The 20,554-nt window shown below is 43.9% G+C and overlaps 1 protein-coding gene across 1 annotated transcript; it reads right to left on the minus strand.

The window, feature by feature from the left end:
- Positions 1-567: 567 nt before the first annotated feature.
- Positions 568-11,172, minus strand: GGCT (gamma-glutamylcyclotransferase). The gene is made up of 4 exons (XM_050321421.1): positions 11,009-11,172; positions 7,247-7,392; positions 3,927-4,062; positions 568-2,009 (listed from the first exon to the last, which is right to left on the minus strand). The coding sequence occupies exons 1-4, from the start codon at positions 11,150-11,152 to the stop codon at positions 1,860-1,862; spliced, it is 576 nt and encodes a 191-aa protein (XP_050177378.1). The 5' UTR covers positions 11,153-11,172; the 3' UTR covers positions 568-1,859.
- Between the last annotated feature and the right edge of the window lie 9,382 nt (positions 11,173-20,554).

A 20,554-nucleotide genomic window follows, 5' to 3' on the forward strand; every position in this document is an offset into this window, starting at 1 on the left:
TCGCGCAGGCAGGGCCCGAAGGCTTCCCCTTCGCCAACACCTCCTTTTCCCCTCCGTTCACCCAGAGAGGTGCCGGGGGTCCTTCTGCAGCTCCCACCCTTTTCCTCGACAGGTGTCATCAAGTACCTTCTGTCACTCTCCGCTCCCCACAAAGGAAACAGAAATAATATCCTGGCAGCCTCTTCTTGCAAGAGTAAAGCACACATTTTCAAGTCCAAAAGCCCAAAGGAGTACGGTAAGGGTAAAGCAAAAGAAGTGGTGCTGATACAGAGGGGTGTGTTCACAGTTTTGCCCTCCCGACTGACATTAAAAAGACACAGACAACGAACGTTTCGGCTGCATTTCCACATCACCACCTTTCACTTATATATGCAACACAGGCTGCCCAGGAAGATCATGGGGTCTCCCTCTCTGAGGACATTCAAAACCCACCTGGGTGCATTTCTGTGTCACCCGCTCAGCTGACCCTGCCTTGGCAGGGGAGTTGGACTAGACGATCTCCAGAGGTCCTTTCCAACCCTAACAATTCTGTGATATTCTTGAAGCATGCACTGAACAGGCAGGGGAGAGGTTTCGTAATTGCAGTTTTATTTACTCACTTTCAGACTAGACAGTGCTAACACAGAAAGTACCACGTTTTACAGCAGTCACCATGCCCGACCCTGGAAACAGGTATATGACATCAGGACAGCACCTACACATACCTGGCAGAAGTGTATTTTATACAGAGAAGACACAGTGAGTATGTTGCTTTATCATTTGTTTATCTAAGCAGTCACACAGTGACAATGACTATATCTTATACCCCTCTGTACATCAATAGAAAAAAATACACCATAGAGAAGATAAACCAAATTTCAGTTATTTGACATCATCCAGATTGTCAATTTCTCCTAGTGAATAACCACAGGGGTTGCCAAATACCATGAAGATAAGTACTCTGTATCTTACAAAAGCTTTCAGTTTTGCACAGGATTGCCAAAGGAAAAAAAAAAAAGCCAAATTCTGTTCATTTGGGGTTTAACAGACAAACAAAACCACAAAACAAATGTGCTAGGACTCACAGGAGACTTTCTGATTTCACTGGACATGAGACCAAGGCCTAGATAGGCACAACAAAGTAATTTACGAAAACTTGGAAATAACTAAAATGAATTCTTTATAAATCTGTTGGTTACAGCTAACCAGTTCACCTGTGATGACTACTAAACATAGAAAGGAGGAGGCTATGATGCTTTGACCCAGATCCTTTGCTGAATGTTGTCTTCAGGCCTGAGCTGCCTTTTGGACTAACACGTAAAAACATGGAGGTAATTAAAAAAAAATTTCTTTTCTTTCTTTGTTAGCTATATAAACAGGAACTCCATACTATCAAATAGGTTGGGCTTTAAACCATTAAGAGAAGTAGCAGGTCTGGTCTTAGAGTTTTGAGTTTACATTACACCTAATTAATCTTTGGAATTCTTGATATTTGTGTATACAACATTTAAAAACAAAGGGCCTGATCCTGCAGCCCGTATTCCTCAGAAAGTAACAGGTGCCAAAACTCATCAAGATGGTCTTTTTCCTTTAAAAAGGTCAGTAAACAGGACATGAAGCACAAACTTGTGTGCAGCACTGCACGACAATTACAGTAAGATAATTTCTAAATCTGCAAAGACTTCAGCATGTACTCAAGATATACATACGAAAAGAAGTTACCAATATCAGCATGTCTTCAGACTGCAAATTACGTCTAATGATTTACTGTAGATGCACAGCAAACTCATCTTTTCTTGATAAATAAAGAAACTGCTGATCAGCGCAGTGAGGAGAGGTATCTAAATCAAGGTGAATGGCCAAGCAAATGCAGTGGTATTCTATGCAGAATTTATTTTCTCTGCTTTAATAGCAGCTTCAATCTCTTCCATTATTGGCACCGGTCCTGCATAGTTATTAGTTTCAATAGCTTCTAATTTCTCCAGGTAATTAGTTGGCAAGCCATTCTGTTTTGCACCCATGCAGATAACCTATAATCAAAAGGGGAAAAAAACTTCAGTAACAGTGTTAGAAAGACTCCTCAAAACATCTACTCATATGGAAAGAATGTAACAAGAGAATTACCCCCAAATAATGCGATTTGTACCCAAGGATAGCCAAAGGCTTCTGGGAAACCACTGAACACCTGAACAGTGTGAATAAAATTACTCTGAAAAGGCTTGTACTACCACTAAGAATCTGAAGTGTTACTAAGGTGTACAAGACTCTACAATTAAGCTGTTATTCTGTTATTTCATTCTTTCTTCCGTGACAATGAGAACTCCTTTTTAAGCCTTTAGCCAGCCTTAGTATCACACCTGAGTGAGAAGCAACATATATTACTGAAGCTATTTTTAAAACTAAGCTGTTCAAATCCTCAGCACAACAGTGAGTACCTAGACAGGTATAGGAGTAACAGAAAGAGACACTTAATTTAGTGAAAAAGCATAGATTCCTAGTTTGTTACTGCAGCTTTCCTTCCACACACAAAATAAACTTAAGTATTCATGCAGAAGAAAAGATGTGACAGTGAGAGGAAAAGAGGAAGTTGTAGGAACCATGGCTTGAAGGAGACAACAGCAAGCTGGCATATAGAAATGAATATTCTAAATATTCTTCCTGCATTAACAGCATGAATTTAGAGGATGAGGTGTCTAGAAAGAATGAATTTTACCACAAAAAGCACACAACAGTAGGTGGATGTAGTTCAGTCACTGTGTGCTGATGCAGTCACCTGTATTAATTTTTAGCTCTCCTGCCTGGTTAACTTAAACAAATAAAAGCTGGGGCAAGTGGGGCAAGAACAGAACTAACAACAGATCCTGACAACAGCAAGAGGGGAATGTTTAGCTAGATAAAGTTGCCAGTAGTGGAGGTCTGCTCTTACAGAGCACCAGTGAGAGCTGCCACACAGCAGCAGACTATGTAGTAACCTTCTGAAAATCCCTGAAGATCTGTCTTGCCAAGAGGTGGGTTGGCAGGGAGGAGGTTTGTGGAATAGCAGAGCCTGCTTTCTAAGCAAGTTTCTCTTCAGGAGCCCCACAGCAGCTGGCCTGAGCTATGCTCCTGGAAGCTGATTCATAGGAGCAAGTTTCTCAGTTCAGAGAGGGCGGCACACTTGAGATTTAACAGGCTCAAGCCCGAATTCTTTGCTTTAGGTAGAAAAAGCCAACATGCTGCAGTCATACGTATCCACAGTTGCCAGTGGCTGCACCATTCAGACACGCAGTCGTGCCACCCGAGCAGGGCCCACATCAGATCTCATGAGCTAAGCAGGTCAGGCCTGCTGCATGACTGGATCATGTGTCTCTATAGAGTCAGCCTGTTGCAGAACAGTGTTGAAACACTTCTGCCTCACCAGCCATCAAGCGGGAACCCTGCAGTGCTCTGCAAGGCTGCTGGAGTCCTGCAATATACTGATGATGCATCTGCTAAAAGGCAGCAGGTGGACTCCTGTATTAAACGATAGCAACTGCTTCACAAGACAGTAAGGATAATCCACATCCCTGACACTACAAGCCAGGTGCTGTGTTTTCCCCACAGAAGCTTCCCTCTGTCCTTTTAGTGGAGTACATTAATTTCTCAAACACAGAGAGTTGCTACATATATGTAAACAACATCCTTCAGAAATCCTTGTGTCAGTCATAACTAATTCACGAGGTAAATAGAGGCTTCACGTAAGGCACAGCTAAGCCAAAAAGCCAAACTGATTTAGTAGGCTTTTAAGAGCTAGCAATCTTCTGCGAGCATGACTACAGTAGTACATTGCACACAAACTGTTATACCTTTACAGTGGAGTAGTCATGCCTTCCATCCACTGTAAGTAAAGCACTTATTAAATTGGACAGAAGTCCTGCATTATAAATTTCTGCTCATTTCTTCCAAAATTGCAGTGATGCAAGACCTACCTTTTTATACTGTGGGGAAGGGGGACCACAGACATAGTCCTTCATCTGGTAGCTTCGACAGGTCAGCACCTTTCCCTCTTGAGTGTGGACATTAACTTCTATTGGGACATAAATGCCATCTTCAACTCCCTCTTGCCTGTAAATGACATATATACCTTTCACGCCAAGTAACTGATGCATCTTTCAAGCAAAGTGTGCAATTAAACATATGGATTTATTATAATAGAATTTAAGGCAGGACATTGGTCTGTGCTGTTAAAGGAAAGCAAATAAAGCAAAACATATTTCAGTACTTTTTGTACAAACTGGTTTCATATCCAAAAACAAGTTTAAAAAGAAACAGCAACATTCAATTTTATCATTTCAACTCTGTAAGAAAGATGACCAGTGGGTCACTTGCAAAGTTAGAGAGAGAATAGTTTTAAATTAATTACTGTAGACTGGCAGTCTGAAGAGAAACAACCAAAATTAATGAGCCAGGCACATATCATTCATTACCTGCCACTGAGACAAAGAAACAAATGCAAACTTATCTTGCCCACTGTGTTACATTTTAATAAGGGGAAACTTGCACAACTCTTGCAATGCACTTTCCAATGAATAATACACTCTTTAATTTGCATAAGACGTGAACAGCAAAAATGAGATAGGTCAGGGCAAGAAGCATTGTTATTTTTTATTAGCAAAATCATGCTGTCTTGGAAAAATAAAAGCAAACTCAAAACCAAGGCTACTTATTGTCCTTAAACATTGGCATTCAGCCACCATTAAAAATCTGAGGAAATAGTGAGAAGTAAACAAGAAGCTTAAGCAATACAAGATAGACTTTATAGCACAATTAACTTTAGATATGAGTCATAACATGGTTTCTAACCCTGCTCATCAAATATAATTCGGACAATTCATATTTTTTTCAAAGACTTATTATCATTTACAGTTATTCAACGTACATAACACGGGCCATGTCAGGTGAGTAACTAGGTTAAGTGCAAGTAGAGGCTGGAAGCTAACTGCAGATTCAAGGCCAACACACTACAAAATAAGTCACATGGTTGTGTGAGAGCAATAAAACTGTTACTTAACATCCATTGCTAGGACCTATGAGGAATAAATGCCATGATTTAGTCTATAACTTACAGATTTGTGAAGTATAGAGGACAAAAAAAAAAAAGTAAAATAGACCATGGGACAGCACCTAAAATGTATTTAAAGCCAAATAATTCAGCCATCTAAGCAAAAGATTCCTCTCTCATATTTGTTTTCTATATATTACATTGTTTTACTAGTATTTCAATTAGTTACATGCAGCATTAGTTATACATTTCCTCCTCTGCTTCTGGATAACAAAGCACAGACTTCTTTACAGAGATTGGGGAATAAAAAAAATGTGGGGGAGGGCAATAGTGATTTTTTTTGTTTTTTGGCACATGGAAATTCCAGGAAATAACTTGGTTGAGGACTTACAAATATATCTGCTTGCATGCAGGCAGAGAATCCCAAGACCTTCAGCAGGAACACATGCAAGCTCATTTGAGTTGGGTTAGGAGCAATTAGAAGAACAATTTGGACTATCATTGCTAAAGCCAAGAACACATCCTACTTCCTTCCATTTCCAGTTCACCTCCATGACATCAGTGAGGCAGCTGGGAAAAAGTAATCTTTAGTGCTAGTGTCCATCCTGCAGTTTTTGGTGATGTTACAGCACTCAACTCTTTAGCATTTTAGCAAGCATTAGAGTTTATCACTGTCAAACAAATGCCAGGGATTTGCAATTCTACAGTATGTCAACTGTATGTAAACAGTATGTAAACAGTATGTAAACACTTCTGGAAATCATAATACTGCCCCCACGGAGAGGAAACAGGCTGCTACTATCAAAAGCAGATGCTGTTGGACAGGATCATCATACTTGTGACGTTTTTGCTTTATGAAAGCATGGTAAACCAGGACATTTCAGTAAAGGTCAGCAGAGAAGGGGTCAGGATGTTAAATGCTAGTGCAAGCAACAGCAGGGGAACTCAGGAGATCATAAAGCATGGGCATGTGAAGTGCTGCCCAACCACAAGCACACCAACCAGATGACCACCTGCTCTGCTTGGGATTAACATTCCCAGCCAGGACAAGAGTGCTGAGACTGCCCATTTCCATAATGTGCTAACAGACTTTGGGCAACAATTTCCGTATTTCAGGTTCACTGTAGGCAATAAAAAGCACATAGGAACCGAGTTTCATGGCCAGGGTTAGAAGCACATGTCTACACAGCACAGTGCAGCCATAACCAAAACTGCAACAGTACCAGAGGCAGGAGAACAGTAATACTGTAGTGCTTTCAACTGAGTTTACTGTGCCCTGCCTCCTTGTCCTCACTAGCCCAGACTTCTACTGGAATTAATTGACAGTGATGAACTGCTCTGAAAAAAACGATCCTTGTGTACCAGAAGCATCATACTGTGCAGGCACTTCCCAAAATCTGCAACAAGCACATGGTGCCAGACAAAGTTTTGGAGATTATGTTCTTATTCCTGCCTGAGACCCTGAAAGAAGTCATGCTACTCCTTGCTTTGTTTACCCAGGTGGTCCTCCAGACTTCAGCTTGGGAACAACCTGCTCAGTTGTTGGGAGCTTTAAACCTCTCTTAATTACCAGGCACAGGCAGAACATTTTCCACCGTGCATTGTAACAATTACAGCCCAGCTCCCTGCTTGGATCTTCCTCAAGCTCACAGAAGTTTGATTCCTTAGAAGACATGACATTTTAAATAACCTCCTCAGAAGGTCCCTTTGCCTGTATTAAAGATCTCTTTTTCTCCTGCAAAGTCTTGTCCTCATCTGTTCCTTTTCTGCTACAACTGAAGTCTACAGGTGTATATAGAGAGAAATTGATGTCAGCATCAAGGAAAAAAATTCTCCCTAAAGCAATGGGACAAATACAGAGTTTAGAGTCATTTAAGGGGCATGAAATTGTGAAGACAGGGTTTGTTATTGGTTTGGGTTTTTTTGGTTGGTTGGTTTTTTGGTGGTTTGTTTTTTTGTTTCTTTTTTTTTTTTTAAAAGGGGTATGACCAATTTATCAGCTTCAAATCAAGGTCCACAGCTGCTCATTAAAACACCACTAAATACCTTTACCTTGAAAATAAAGCCACGTTAATCACAGAAGTGTTAGAAGTCAATACACATCACGTCAAGTGAAATTCACAGATTAAAATCAAAAGCATCATCTTGATTCCAACACCAAAGCTTCCACACAGCCCTTCATCATTACCTATGACTTTTCAATTGCCATTCAAAGTAGTACAAGACAGTAAAAGTTAAGTCACCTACTTATCCAGTGAACTCAAATTGCAAATGTTCATTTTCCACACTATTCCCCATACTTCGTCTCCAGGGCTCTGAACAATGGTAGCTGTACCTCCATGCCAGACAGAACTTGTCCTGCCTTGATGATGGCCAAACTCGAGCTTAAAATCCTGAAAATGAAACCAATGCAGAGAATCAATTTCCACTTAAGGTAAGGGCTGTTGGCTATTCTTGACATGAAAAGGGCAGCTAAAGGACAGTCTATGAGCAGTCAGTTGGGGACACAGAAGGAAGAATGGACAGGTAGGACATGATCCAGGTCACACCTCATGAGGTGCTGAAGTCAACTTTTTCCACCTCCCCACGAGAAACGGCAGCCTTGGGACAACGGGAAGAGAGGTTGGGCAGAGAGCACCCCTGATAAAAGGCTTGGTCTGCAGAGACCTGGATCAACATCCAAACCTCTTAAGTTGTCTGGCCTGAACAGCAAACAACTTCTAGCAGTGAGAAGAAAATGGAGGCAACCCTTTCTCAAGAGTAGCACACATACCTAACTTTGTGGTAAACACAGCGGTGCTGAAGAAATGTCAGCTTGACTTTTGTCCAGGTTGGCACTGACAGGACTGCTGATGTGCTTACCAGAAGGAGGGAACCGTCTACTGCCTTCTTGTTCACATCAAAAGAGGTGCCTACCTGGTGCCCATTCTTTTGCAGTTTTTGGTGCTCTTATGAGACAAATGCTATTATGCGAGACCCAGGAAAACAGAAAAGAAGTCTAAAAGATGCTGAGCTTCAGGACTTGTCCTCATGCACCAGTAAAACTACCCAATTATAAAATACATCCCTCATCACCCAATTGGAACATTTTTGGGTATTTTTAAGCCAAGGCAAATGCCTCCTTCAGTGAGCTTACTCGGGTTTTTGCAAGTAGAAAACATCCTTTTAGAAATCAAGTATCACTTTTTCTTTTAAGTATTCTCAAATATTACTATATTTGCAAAGGAGAATAATGGATTCTTGCATTTTACGAGTGTGATTTCCCATCTAACTCCATACATTCAGTTTCCTATTTATTAGTCAATTTGTGGGTCCTCCCCTAGCAGCAGAGAAGGGGAAAAACAAACAAACAACTCAAACCAAAACCAAACGAGCTTTAAGGAACACTACCTAATTAACTGCAACAACAAAATCTGGCAAAGGTAAAAAGGACTAAAAACAACAACAACAATAAAACCAAACCTATACGACCCCATAGCTTTGCTTATTTCTCTTGATCATCACCCTTTAAGCTAGGAGATAACTTTGATTTGAAATGTATACATGTATATATCAATATTCCCTTTGAGACATATCAACTTCTTGTTATATATCCTAATAGATATATGATAAAGGTTGCAAAAAATTGAGCAGTTGGAGGCTTACACAAAGAAGAACAGCACTGATCAGGACACAAAGAATTTTTGTGTGTGTGACAACCAGCAGCCTGGCAAAGCCACACTGTTTACTCCATCAACAGAGTCATCTTCCTTCCCCATAAAATGTCCCCTATTAAATTAATTTCAATAGGAAAAGGGTTTACTTAGATGCACTAAGTTATTTGCACACAAGTAAACAGTCACGTCACAGACTGAAGCTATAGATGTGGACAGTTGCATGCAGGGCAGCACCAAGGAAATACTTGGATAGAATCAAATACTCTTAACAGCAGCCCAGGTTGGTGGTGGGGTTTATTTGTTTGTTTGTTTGTTTTTTCCCACCATGTGGGCAACAGCAGCAGACACTGCTGGGAAGAGGGGAAAAAACAACACTAGATACTTTCTTGGGTCAAGAGATCGGTCTTTGGTCCTTCTTCTAAGTACCAGTGTAATACCCTTTCTGTGCTTGTTACACAAGCCATTTCTTAGTAGCTTTTGGGTGAAGATTAACAAAACTGTAAAAAGTAAAACCAGAAGGAAATTAATACTTTAGTTTAGCATCCACAGTACTCTGGTTATAGGCTGATCTTCCTTTTTGTTTTTTAAGCCCACGTGGCACTACCATGGAGCAGTTAACAGGAATCAGATTCAACCTTTGTTCATGTCCTCACTCCCAAGCATCAGCGATTTTCCAGCTGGAAGCAAGGAAGCCACCCGGTGTTGGCAGGGAACATAGCAATTGGTCAAAGCCTGGCTATATAAAACCCGGGCCTGACTGACTGCTCTGGAACAGCCAACCTACAGCATGACAAGAGGTGCTAACTGCAGAACCTGGAAATGGACCTGAAAGCCAGGAGGAGAGCTGAAGCTTTCCTTCATTCAAAGATAAGTGCACAATACTCCCTGCATTCCTTTTCCTTCTCACTTCCAAGGTCTGATCCAGCAAGGTGCTGGGCTCCTGGCACGTTCAGCTCAGTGGTATCTCTAAGTGCCGCATGCTTTACAGGTGCAGACCTCACGTGCCAGGCTGACAGTCCCAAGAGATACCAACTACCTGACTATAGGGAATTCATTAATGACAAGTTTTTGAAACTTCTTCATACATTCCAACGTAGACTATTTCTGGCCAGTTACCCCAAGAGAACCTTCAAGTCATCCTTAAGTGGTATCAAATGATGCTCTGCTCCTCTAAGAATACTTTCAGTTGTACAGGTCTGTGCATCAACAGCTTGATGAGCATGACCTCGTGTTTCCAAGCCCACACTAAAGCCAAGCTGATACACTAACATTTAATAACTCAGACTAGGGAGAACTGCCCCATAGCACATAAAGTGTCAGCTGCAGATGTGCAGTCCTGGGTGAAACCATGAAATATCATATTTGCCTGATATGTCTCACAGGGAGGGCTCCTCACCTGTACCCAGAGTGGATGAGGGGAAGGAAAGATTTTGATTTTTTTAACAAAGTATCACCCTTTCAAAACTGTCAGCAGCTTTTCCTATAAACCCAGCTGAGCACCTAGAATCACAGAATACTTTGGGTTGGAAGGGACCTTTAAGACCACCCTGCCAAGCAGGGGGGACATCTCCCACTAGACCAGGTTTCTCAGATCCCCATCCAATCTGGCCTTGAACACTGCCAGCAATAGGGCATCCACTACCCACCTATCTGGGCAACCTGTGCCAGTGCCTCACCACCCTCACAGCAAAGAATTTCTTCCTGCTACTTTATGTTTCCAGGTCCACAGTGCTTTACACGCAGGGTCATGGCTGGCAGCCTGGAAGGTTAATCCCGGTCAGATAACCCGGCAGAGGTGGGACTACCCCAAATGCCCCTTTGGCTGAGGGCAGCCCTGGCAGCGGGCCCCGGGTGTATTACAGGGAATGGGAACGAACCGTTAGGGATGGAAGGGACCTCTGGAGATCCAGTCCAACCCCCCTGCCAAGGTAGGGTCACCTCGAGCAGGTGACACAGGAACGTGTCCAGGTGGGTTTTGAATGTCTCCAGAGAGGGAGACTCCACAACCCCCGTGGGCAGCCCGTTCCAGTGCTCTGCCACCCTCGACGCGAGCTTCTTCCTCATGCTGAGGGGGAACTTCTTGTGCTTTATCGTATGACCATTACTCCCCGTCCTGTCGCTGGGCACCACCGAAAAGAGCCCGGCATCACCCTGTCGGACCCCGCCGCCTGAGCCGCGCTGGGGCCTCCCCCAGCACCCGCAGGAGGGACTGGCCGGCTGCAGCACCGGACCCCACGCAGCCGTGGGGGACACGCAGCTCCCGGGGGCGTGCGGGTATCCTGGGGGGCATGCGGGCTATCCTCGGGGCATGCGGGCTTCCTCGGCCCCCCTCCCCGCTCCCCCCCGCACGCACCTGCAGGCGCGCCAGGGCGCAGAGCGCGGCCGAGGGGTTGCGCAGCAGCAGCCGCTGCCGCAGCAGGTTGCTGCCGTACGCGTAGTACAGGAAACAGCCGCTCTCGCCCCCCGGCTCCTCCGCGCCGCCGCCGACCGGCTCCATCGGCCCGGCCCGGCCCCGCCGCCGCTTTGACACCGCCCTCCCGCCCCGCCTTCCCTGCGGCTTCCGGGGCCGTGACGCAGGAGCGGCCGGGAACGCCACTCCGAAAGGCGGCATGCCCTCCTCCGTCCAGCCGGGAGCAGGGAAGAGCGGTGCCCCCGCGGCCTCGGTGCTGTGGAGGCTGCGGGGGCGAGGCGCGCAAACCCCGCCGTGAGGGCAGGGACTCGGTGTCCTCGTTTGTCACGGTCGCCTGACTTGGCTCCTAGCATTCGGCTCTCGGTTTGAATAGCGTGCAACACGAGCTTGAGGAGAAAACTTTTCGCCTTGTTCAAAATCCACGTGCTTTTAGAGTGAAAAATCATCACAGCTGATGTGGAAACGCTTGAGTGTTGAGAAAAAATGACACTTTTTTTGGGGTGTAGAATGTAAAAAAATTCAATTTTAAAGGTATTAGGCTGGTTTGTTTTTGTTTGGGTTTTGTTTGTTTGTTTGTTTGTTTTAGAAGAAGGCCATTTTGAGATTAAAGAGTAACAATTGTTGCATGCTTCATTACAATTCCTATGTAAGATTTTTCTGTTTACAAAGAAATGTCCACCTCAGCTCACAAGGGAGACAGCTTGTAGCAAGCCCAAACAGGTAGCTGGAAAACCTGCCTGTTCGCATATGTCAGCTGCTTCCCGAGGGGCATCCTCTGTGGGGAGGAACTGTGCCATCAGCAAGCAGGGCCTGCAGACCCTGGTACTGAGATGGGCATCCTGGCCGCCTCTGAAATAAACAGTGATGATTAGTAAATGCATTCAGTGAGAAGCAAAACAGTGCAGCTTTTCCCAGCTGGGAGCGCTCAGAGCAGAGTAAGCTGGGAATATGCAAGAGTAAAAGGCAAGAAGATGGGGGGTGTGTGCAGGTAGAAGTGCAGACCCATGCACAGAGGCACTTCCTCTCCTTCCCTGACATAAGCAATGCTGGAATGGGACAGGAGGAGCCCTGATTGCTGACTACCCCTAAGCAGGAGCTGCTGAAGCAGTACATACATATGTATAATACAGCCATGAAAGGCTATAATGAACAACAGCATAACAATTAGTGGTGAGACGCCACTCGTTAATGCTGTTAAAGTAGCCCTCAGCCTGAGCTGGCTTCCTGAGCAGAGGCAGCTGGTGCGGGATTTGGCACAGGATCCCTGGCAGCACAGTGCTCGGCCTCTCTGGGCACATCCTCACTCATGCAATATGCAAGGGAAAGCAGCTAATTCCTTTAATGATGTGTGCAGCACTTAATTTGAGTCCCTGCTTTAGCTTTCCCAACAGAGGCATTGGGCTAGGCAGATTCATCATAAAGCACATAAAGTGATAAATGTGATTCTGATCCTTCCTGACTAGCAGCTTTCCATTTTTAGGGTTTATTTTTCTTATGTAGGAACAAGTATTGTAAAGTGAGAGGGGTTACACAGGTCGTAGGATTATATAGCAAGACTTATTCACTCTCACTCCTTACAACAACCAGTAGTTGATCCTATTTTTGAAAATCTGCTTCTGATATATGCTTTTAGCTCCTTTTCCCAATGGAAATGCAAACTCCATGAGAAGTGTCTCTCTCTCATCTTCCATCAGCTTGTGGACTTCTGTTCGCTAATTTCAAACAGAAAGGAAGAAGTTTCAAAGATAACTAAGTTTCTGCTGGTCTCAAGAAAAGAGGTAGAGGACAGCTGTGAGACAGCAGGGATCCCATGGGAAAGACTTCCAGAGGGGCCCCTAAAACCCCAGGGACCAAGCCTGCTGGTGGGCATGCTTTCCAGGCCTTGGTGTGTACTGTGCTGCATATCTGGGCTTGCTATGAGCTGTCCCTTGTGAGCTGAGGTGAGCATTTCTTTCTAAACAGAAAAACCTCTCATAAGAATTATAGTGAAGCATGTAACAATTGTTACTCTTTAATCTAAAAATTACCTTTTTCTAAAAAAACCCCAACCAGCCTTTCATAATACTTTTAAAATTATTGAAACTTTTGGCATTCTGCACAAAATTGAAAGCTTGTGTTCTTTTGCATGATATTCAACCCGAGAGTTAAATGTTACGAGCTAAGTCAGATGCCTGACAAACAAGGAGATTGAGTCGCTGATCCCATGGCTGGGTTTGTACACATGGAAACCTTCATTAGGAAAGGAAGTTAGCAAAATTACATTTATGGAAGGAGAATCAGTTTAAAACACTGCCACTTGCAATGCTAAGTATTTAATCCCTCAAGAAGACCTTTTCAACTTAAAATCTGTAGAGGTTTCCATTTTCTGTAGTCTGTACTGAATACCAAGCCTATTCTATGAATAAGGAGCAGTAGCCAGTATTTCCAGGAGCATGGTTTTGGTATGCATGGTGTCTAGATGTAGATTCAAATCCTATTTATCTAGGTAAACTCTAGATTTATGGTGATTATTTTTAATCGAACTGAGTCAATCAATTTGCACTTCTGAAATCCCTTTCTTCCCCAGCATGGCCCACGGCAATTTGGAAACAGCACATTGAGCCTCTCAAATATTCATGAGGGTGGTAGACATGAGACTTGAATTGGAAGGGCAGACACTGCCAGTGTGGGTCAGTGCTGCAGTAAGCTTTGGCTTTAAACTATCTGGAAAATATAAACCTCTATTCCCAACACATTTCATTAAACCTTTTTTCATTAAAGCCTTTATTAAAACTGTAATAAATAGACCACGCAAATGTGCACTGCATGCCCAAAGACAGTGGGCAATGAGATGGCCAATATCTACTGCAGAGCACTGGACAACTCATATAGATGAGGGTTCCTGAGTCTACAGACCATACAAAACATACTTTAAAGGGGGAATGTTAACTCTGAAACCTCCTGTCAGAAAAAAATAAATAGGTTTTTGGTGCTAAAAAGATGCAAAGGCATCTTTACGAATACTCATTACGAATCAGACTATCTGTAGCTTCTCACCATAGCAGTGTGAGGTGGCACAACTTAGATTACTCTTTGTTTTAATATTCACAGACCTAGATGGAAGAAAAAGAATTTTCCATGAGCCAGAAAAGGGACAAAATGCCCGAGGCAGGGCTGCTGAAGCATGTGGCACGTATGACCCTGGGAGAGGCTCCAGCCTGGGTCTTCCTGGTGTCACCAGCGCAGTGTGGCCAGTCTGATGGCGAGGCAGCACAGGAGGGAAGTGAGTTTGGGAGGGAAAGCCTTGCAAGTCTTTCTGTTGACATATGTCCAAATCATGGCCACATGGCTGAACGTATGTAGGAAAATAGTTGGGCACTATGGGCAGACCTTGCTTTGAAAACAAGTTTCCAATTGAGAAAACAGGGTGAAGGACCTTTCCTGTAGCAATTTGAGTAGAAACCTGCTGGCTTTGATCATACTGCTAGATTTCACACTTCTGGTTCGTGACCTTTTCAGGTGAAAATTAACTCCAGGAGAGGAGGGTGTTAAATGAAACCCTGGGTCGGTTTTTTTGAGGTAAGTCAGTTCTAGAGTCAAAAGCGATCTCCAGAGCAGCTGACATGAGACCTGTATTAACCTGTTTGAAGCCCCAAACAATTTGGAAGCATTGTTTCCCCTTGCATTAACTACAAAACCTGCGCAGAGTAAGCAGTCAGGACTACGCCTCCTGTTCGGGACCTTCCCAAACATGGGTGAAAGCTCTGGATATCCGCAGCTATTTTTGTATTGTCCATGGAGAAGATCAACAGGATTATTGATGCACGGAAAGCAGGAATTTGTTTCCATCACGTTTTTATCCCTAGATGCAATATATTCCTGAGCATATCCTACTTAGGTTTTTAGGGAAAAAAAAGGAAAATTAGTAAAAAAAAAAGAAATTAGGAAAAAATGAGATGCAGTGGGGTAAGTTAAACCTGCTGAAATGTCTGCCAGTCACTCAACGTGACTCCCCATCACTCCCTCTACACCCCATGGTTGTCACAGCATGAGCCATAATTGATACTGAAGAAGAAAAAGAGAACCTGGAGGAATAATAAGGGCAACTGATGCAAATGAACTGCATGTGCAGTCCCCCCCACAGTTTTTCTCTCCTCCCTGAGGAGCCCTAGTAGGATGTGCTCTGCAATTAGTATTTCATCAAAATTATACCTCTTTGCTGCAAGATGGTTACAGCTGGTGGTAGCTTCTTAATACAGTGTGCAAGGTCTGGGGGTCTGCAGAGATTTCATGTTCATGCAAATGAATGCAAATTATTTTACAAGGTGTCATGATGTTACTGTGCTTGTTCCTTCCCTACAATACAGGGACCACGCTGTCCTGCAGAAACCCAGCCTCCTTCCCCACCCTGCCTGACAGAATAGCCACTGACCCATGGGGCTTGTGGCTCAGCCCCACTGACAACCAGGAGGGAATTCCATCATTCATTTTGCAATTCTGTTTTTACATGTTTCCACAAATAGTGCAGTCATTCAGGAGAGATGAACTAATAAAGTGGTTGGGTCTGTGCACGTATCCACCTGCTTTTTTTTTTGTTTTTTTTGGCTCTGCCTGATGCCAGAGTGAGTTTTGGCCCATCCTGAAGCAGCCCTAAGCTCTCCCTGGCTGCTGCACACTTGGCATGGTCAATGTGTGATCAGTGCCATTTGAGGTGGAGAAAGGGTCAAAGGGAAAGGACAGTCATGTGAATCCCCCCTCCAGATCAAGTGTTGGAAGGATGAGGGTGTGTATCTGTGTCTTGCTTTTGCTTGTATCTCCTCAGGTCTGTACAGACAGACTGTGACCAGCTTCTTGCTGCTTGAGCTCCTTCTAACTCTCGGAAGGACAAAATGTATAGCATCTACTAAAAAAAAGAAAAAAAAAAAAAAAAAAGGCTCTAAAAATTTAAAGTGTATGAAATCTGGATACATGAAAAGTGGGAAAGAGCTTTTGCAAACAGATTCCAGTGCATGCAGTCCTGGCGGGCAGCTGGCTTTAGTCACTTTGGCTTGTGAGGTCAACTACTCTGCTTACAGGCCTACAAGTACTTGCAGGTGTGACTTCAACAACTGGTTAATAAATCCTGCCAAATACATCTTGTTTCAAAGGAATAATGCTGGGTTGTACTGCACAGACTGTACCTGGTGCCCAGTGTTTTTATCTTGTATATGAATGTACAGTGGGAACAATCAAATGTTGAATTTCTGCTCAACTTTGTATAAGCACATTCCAAGTCTGTCTTCTTTACTATGACTTATTGTTTTATTTCCCTCATTGTAAAGCTCCTCTGAATGACAGCAGCTCTCTAGTGATGCAACACAAATGGTTACAGGACATTTTTATCAAAATAGTTTCCCCTGAAACTGAAGTCTCTTAGTTTGCTGTGTCAAGAGGATTTGTCAGTGTGACATTTCTGTGTCTTGTTGTCTTGGGGTGCACTAGCATCTCCCACCACAGAAATGATGGCTCCTTCCAGAAGACCAGTTTGCATCGCCTTCTGCCTCTGGCAGGGACTTGTGTCTCAGCAAACAGGTTGTCTCTCGAGTCTGTCAAGAACTTAAGATTTTTTTCCCATGAAATTTATAACTATCAAATGTAGACTGTAAGATAAAAGGGTTGTATCCCGCTGTCTTTATGTAGCTATGCTATTCAGTGTCCTTTTTACAACACATTTCTAGTTGTTTTATTATCTTTAATATTTAGTATTATTTACAGTTTAATGTTCATTTGCTTTCTTCCCATCCCTTTACCTTCTGTAGGCTGAGAGCACTCCTGTTTATTTCTCCTTTTATTCTCTTTCAGCACAGGAAAAGAATTCAATAAAGTCAGTTCCGGATGGTATTTTCCAGTCCTGTATTTAACCCTACGGCTTTACATTTGAATGCCATGTACTTCACATGAGCTAAGGTGATCCATCTCCTTTTGAACTGCCAACCATTTCTGTGCTGCTAACCTTCATCCTGCAGAAGACATCACATGGCACCAGCCACCATGCCGGAATGTGTCTCATAGCCACATCCTTTCCCAGAAGCAACACTGCTGCCCTTCTTGAGTTCTGAGGGAAACTATGGCCTGAGAGGTGTTGGGATGGAGAAAGGCAGTAGTATTTCCCTGTTTGTAAGGGCAGTGCTAGAACTGTTGCAGAAGCACTTGACATGAATGTCAAAACAGGCCTTGGTTTTACAACTCCTTCTAGTTCTGCACAGATCTCTCAAAACACGTTACGGATCCCCACCGAGTGATTCTGGGCAGAAATGTAACAATTTACATTTTGTACCTCTAATTCAGTCCTTCCACTAGGCTGGTGGCCTGTGTGGATGCTTTTGTTGAGGAATAAAAGCAGCACCGTTTTTCCACTTGTTTTAAACTCGTTTTAGCATGACATAGGCTAAACCAGAAAAATCCCTGTGTGTCAGGAAAAGAGGTTGACCCTGAGCATTGCACTGGTGTGACAACAGCAGTCTGAGCTCACACTGTGGCTTACCATGGCCCTACTCTTCTGTGTAAGCAGATCTTTGACCAGTGACAAGATCTGGCCCACCTCAGCTGCACAGAACTTGACTGTGGCTAGGGGTTTGGCAGTGTTTTCCTCACTTTCTCACCTGTTGGAGTGAATCCAGAGGAGAACCACTAAGATGATTAGAGGGATGGAGCACCTCTCCTGCGAGGAAAGGCTGAGAGAATTGGGATTTTTCAGCCTGGAGAGGAGAAGGCTTTGAGGTGACCTAATTGTGGCATTCCAGTACCTGAAGGGAGCCTCCAAGAAAGATGGAAAGAAACTTTTTACAAGGGCATGAAGTGACAGGACAAGAAAGAATAGCTTTAAACTGAAAGAGGGTAGGTTTAGATGAGAAATTATGAAGAAATTCTTTACCATGAGGGTGATGTGGGACTTGAACAGGATATGCAGAGAAGCTGTGAGTGCCCCATCTCTGGTATTGTTCTGTTACCCTGAGGGTGTCTCTGGTTAAAAAAGCTAGAGAAGCCATCCTTGGGCTGTACATGCAGATCCCACCCTTCATTAAAACTGACAGCTGTGTTCACACAAAGTCACCTTTTCTTCAGATGCTGCCTGTGCTGGAGCAATGCCAAACAGGTGGACATCCCTTTCTGGTGCCATTATGGTGCTTGGGAAGATGAGCCTGGCCCATAGAAAACCATGGTTGTTCTGCACTGTGGCAGTTGCTGTATAATTGCCTAATCTTTGCCATTATAATTTCAATAGCTATGGAGAGATGGATTTTGTTTCATGCAGCCCCAGAGTTTGTAGTCTGTTTTCTTAAGAAAGCACAGATTGTGCTATTCCACCATGTGCCTAAACCAGAGTGTGAATCATCCTTCACTGCCCATCTTAGGGGCTGCTGGAAACTCCTACCAAGCCTTCAGAGAGGTACACTTCTCTGAAACAGTACGTTCCTGTGAATTCTAGGAAAGGGCACAGATGGGCAAAAAAAAGTCTTGGGTGGGAAAAGACAGTAGTTTGAGTATAGCTCTCTTAGACAGCAAGGAGAGACAAGGGTCCGGCTACACAAAAACTTCCAGTACGTTTGTCAGAAGTAAAGAGGCAGACAATCCCTCAGTCTCTGATTTCTAATGAAGCACTCACCCTTCAGTCATACAAAAATCACTCATCTGCAAGATCTTAATTCAATGGTAACAGGCTGCCCCAGGTTCAGTGCTTTGTGTGGGGCTTGTTTGTCTCTTCATCTCTCAGAAAAAGCCCTTCTGCACCAAAAATTCAGCTTGCCAGACAAGTCAATGATGTCAGGAGCAACCTTGGCAGAAGTTCTGCCTCAGAGCACATCTATTATTCACAAGGTTTGCAGAGTGCAGGGAGTTACAGAAGTCGTGTCCCGCCAAGGCACAGAGTGTCTCAATGACAGACAGAAGGAGAATAACAATATTTTATTCCAAGACACGTGTGGCCCTAAGCATCTCTAGGGATGTTCATTTGGTAGCTGATTGGAAACAGACTTAGTTTATCTCTGCCTGCATAGAAAGCTCTGACTATTTTTTTTTTTAAGCAGTCAGGAAAAAAATAATATTTTCAGCAAGCTAGGACAGGTCCTCATCCCTTCCTTTCCACTTGCAGGAGCATAATGAGTGGGCAGGGAGGCTCATGCAGTGGGTGTGCTGCAACAAGAGGTTGTGAATTGCACTGCTCGCATGACAAGGGGTATTGGGAAATAGTGAGTTACAGGACTAATTGCAGCCAGCAGTTGTCACTGATCTAGTTAATCAGGACTGCATTATACCAAGTGCTCCTCCTTCATTTCCACTGCACCAAGCATTCAAAAAAAAAAAAAATTAAAAATCAGTTTGGCTAGTGCGAGGGGGATCTGACCACCAGGTGCCACTGTCACTCCACGGGGAATGCGGGGAGGCTGTAAGGAAACGCCAAATCAGGCAGCCATCGCTCGTTTCGTCCATCTCCGGATTTTCCTACAGGCTATGTTTAGCTGGTACAGCAGCTTCTCCCCATCCTCCAGTAACGCTGGGAAACCATGGGTACCACTTACCCTGGTCCAAGTTTGTTTGCCAGCAGCGTTTTTGCTGGAGCATATTGAGGGAGGGATGTAGATAGAAGGCTGCTGCTTCAGAATGCTGTGGCCTCTTTCACCATCTCCTCATTCTGCTACACATGGGAAGAGTTGGTACTTCTTCCAGCCTGCATTCAGACGAACATTGTGTGCTGTTATTTAGCACAGAACAGAGATTTTGTAGTTGCTTTGAGCACAATAGTTACCAATTCAGTTTTGGCCATGGAATTCAAGCCTGAGGATTCCACAATGTAGCCTTCCTGATTTTGCTCATCTTATGAGCACAGAGTCCTGGCATTTCCCAGTCCTCGTGTTCACTTGTGAATGAAATCAATCCCTTTTGGAGCCACAGCCACTGGCAGTCTCTGGGGCCCCAAGTACACTGGTTTTCATGAAGAGAAGCAGACTTTCCTACCTGCTTGCCACCATGAGAGTTGTCCTGAGGGACAACTGGTGTTACCCGTGGTCCCAGGGGACAGCTTGTGAGGGGGTCCTATAAACATTAACATTTTTCAAGATGAAGGGGGTGGGAAAGCACAGTTTGCGCTTCCACTCTTGGTTTTTTGGTTTTGGTGCTCTGGGCTGATGTTTGAGTGCAGCAGTGTTTGAGAAGCAAAGGACTTCTAGAGCTCTTAGGGTCAGGTGGGCACCAAGTGTACTTCTGATGTGACCCTAAATCACATCAATAAGGTCAGTTTTACCTCTGCTTGCCTTGCTCTCCCTTTCTGCAGGTCTCCATTCTGTCCTGCCCTTAAATGACTCATCAGACTTGGGTTTTGATGTAGCCTGTAACATCTCACTTCAGTTCTCTAATCAGATCTCTTTCTGCTTCAGTTCCCCATGGACTAAACCAGCCTGACGTTGCCCTTCTCATCTACCGGTTTATCCTTGATGCTGTTTGTCCTAGATCATGAATAAAGATGTTAAATAC

Source organism: Myiozetetes cayanensis, unplaced genomic scaffold, assembly GCF_022539395.1.
Source record: "Myiozetetes cayanensis isolate MyiCay16 unplaced genomic scaffold, myiCay2020 scf1, whole genome shotgun sequence".
In the NCBI taxonomy this organism is placed as follows: Eukaryota; Metazoa; Chordata; class Aves; order Passeriformes; family Tyrannidae; genus Myiozetetes; species Myiozetetes cayanensis.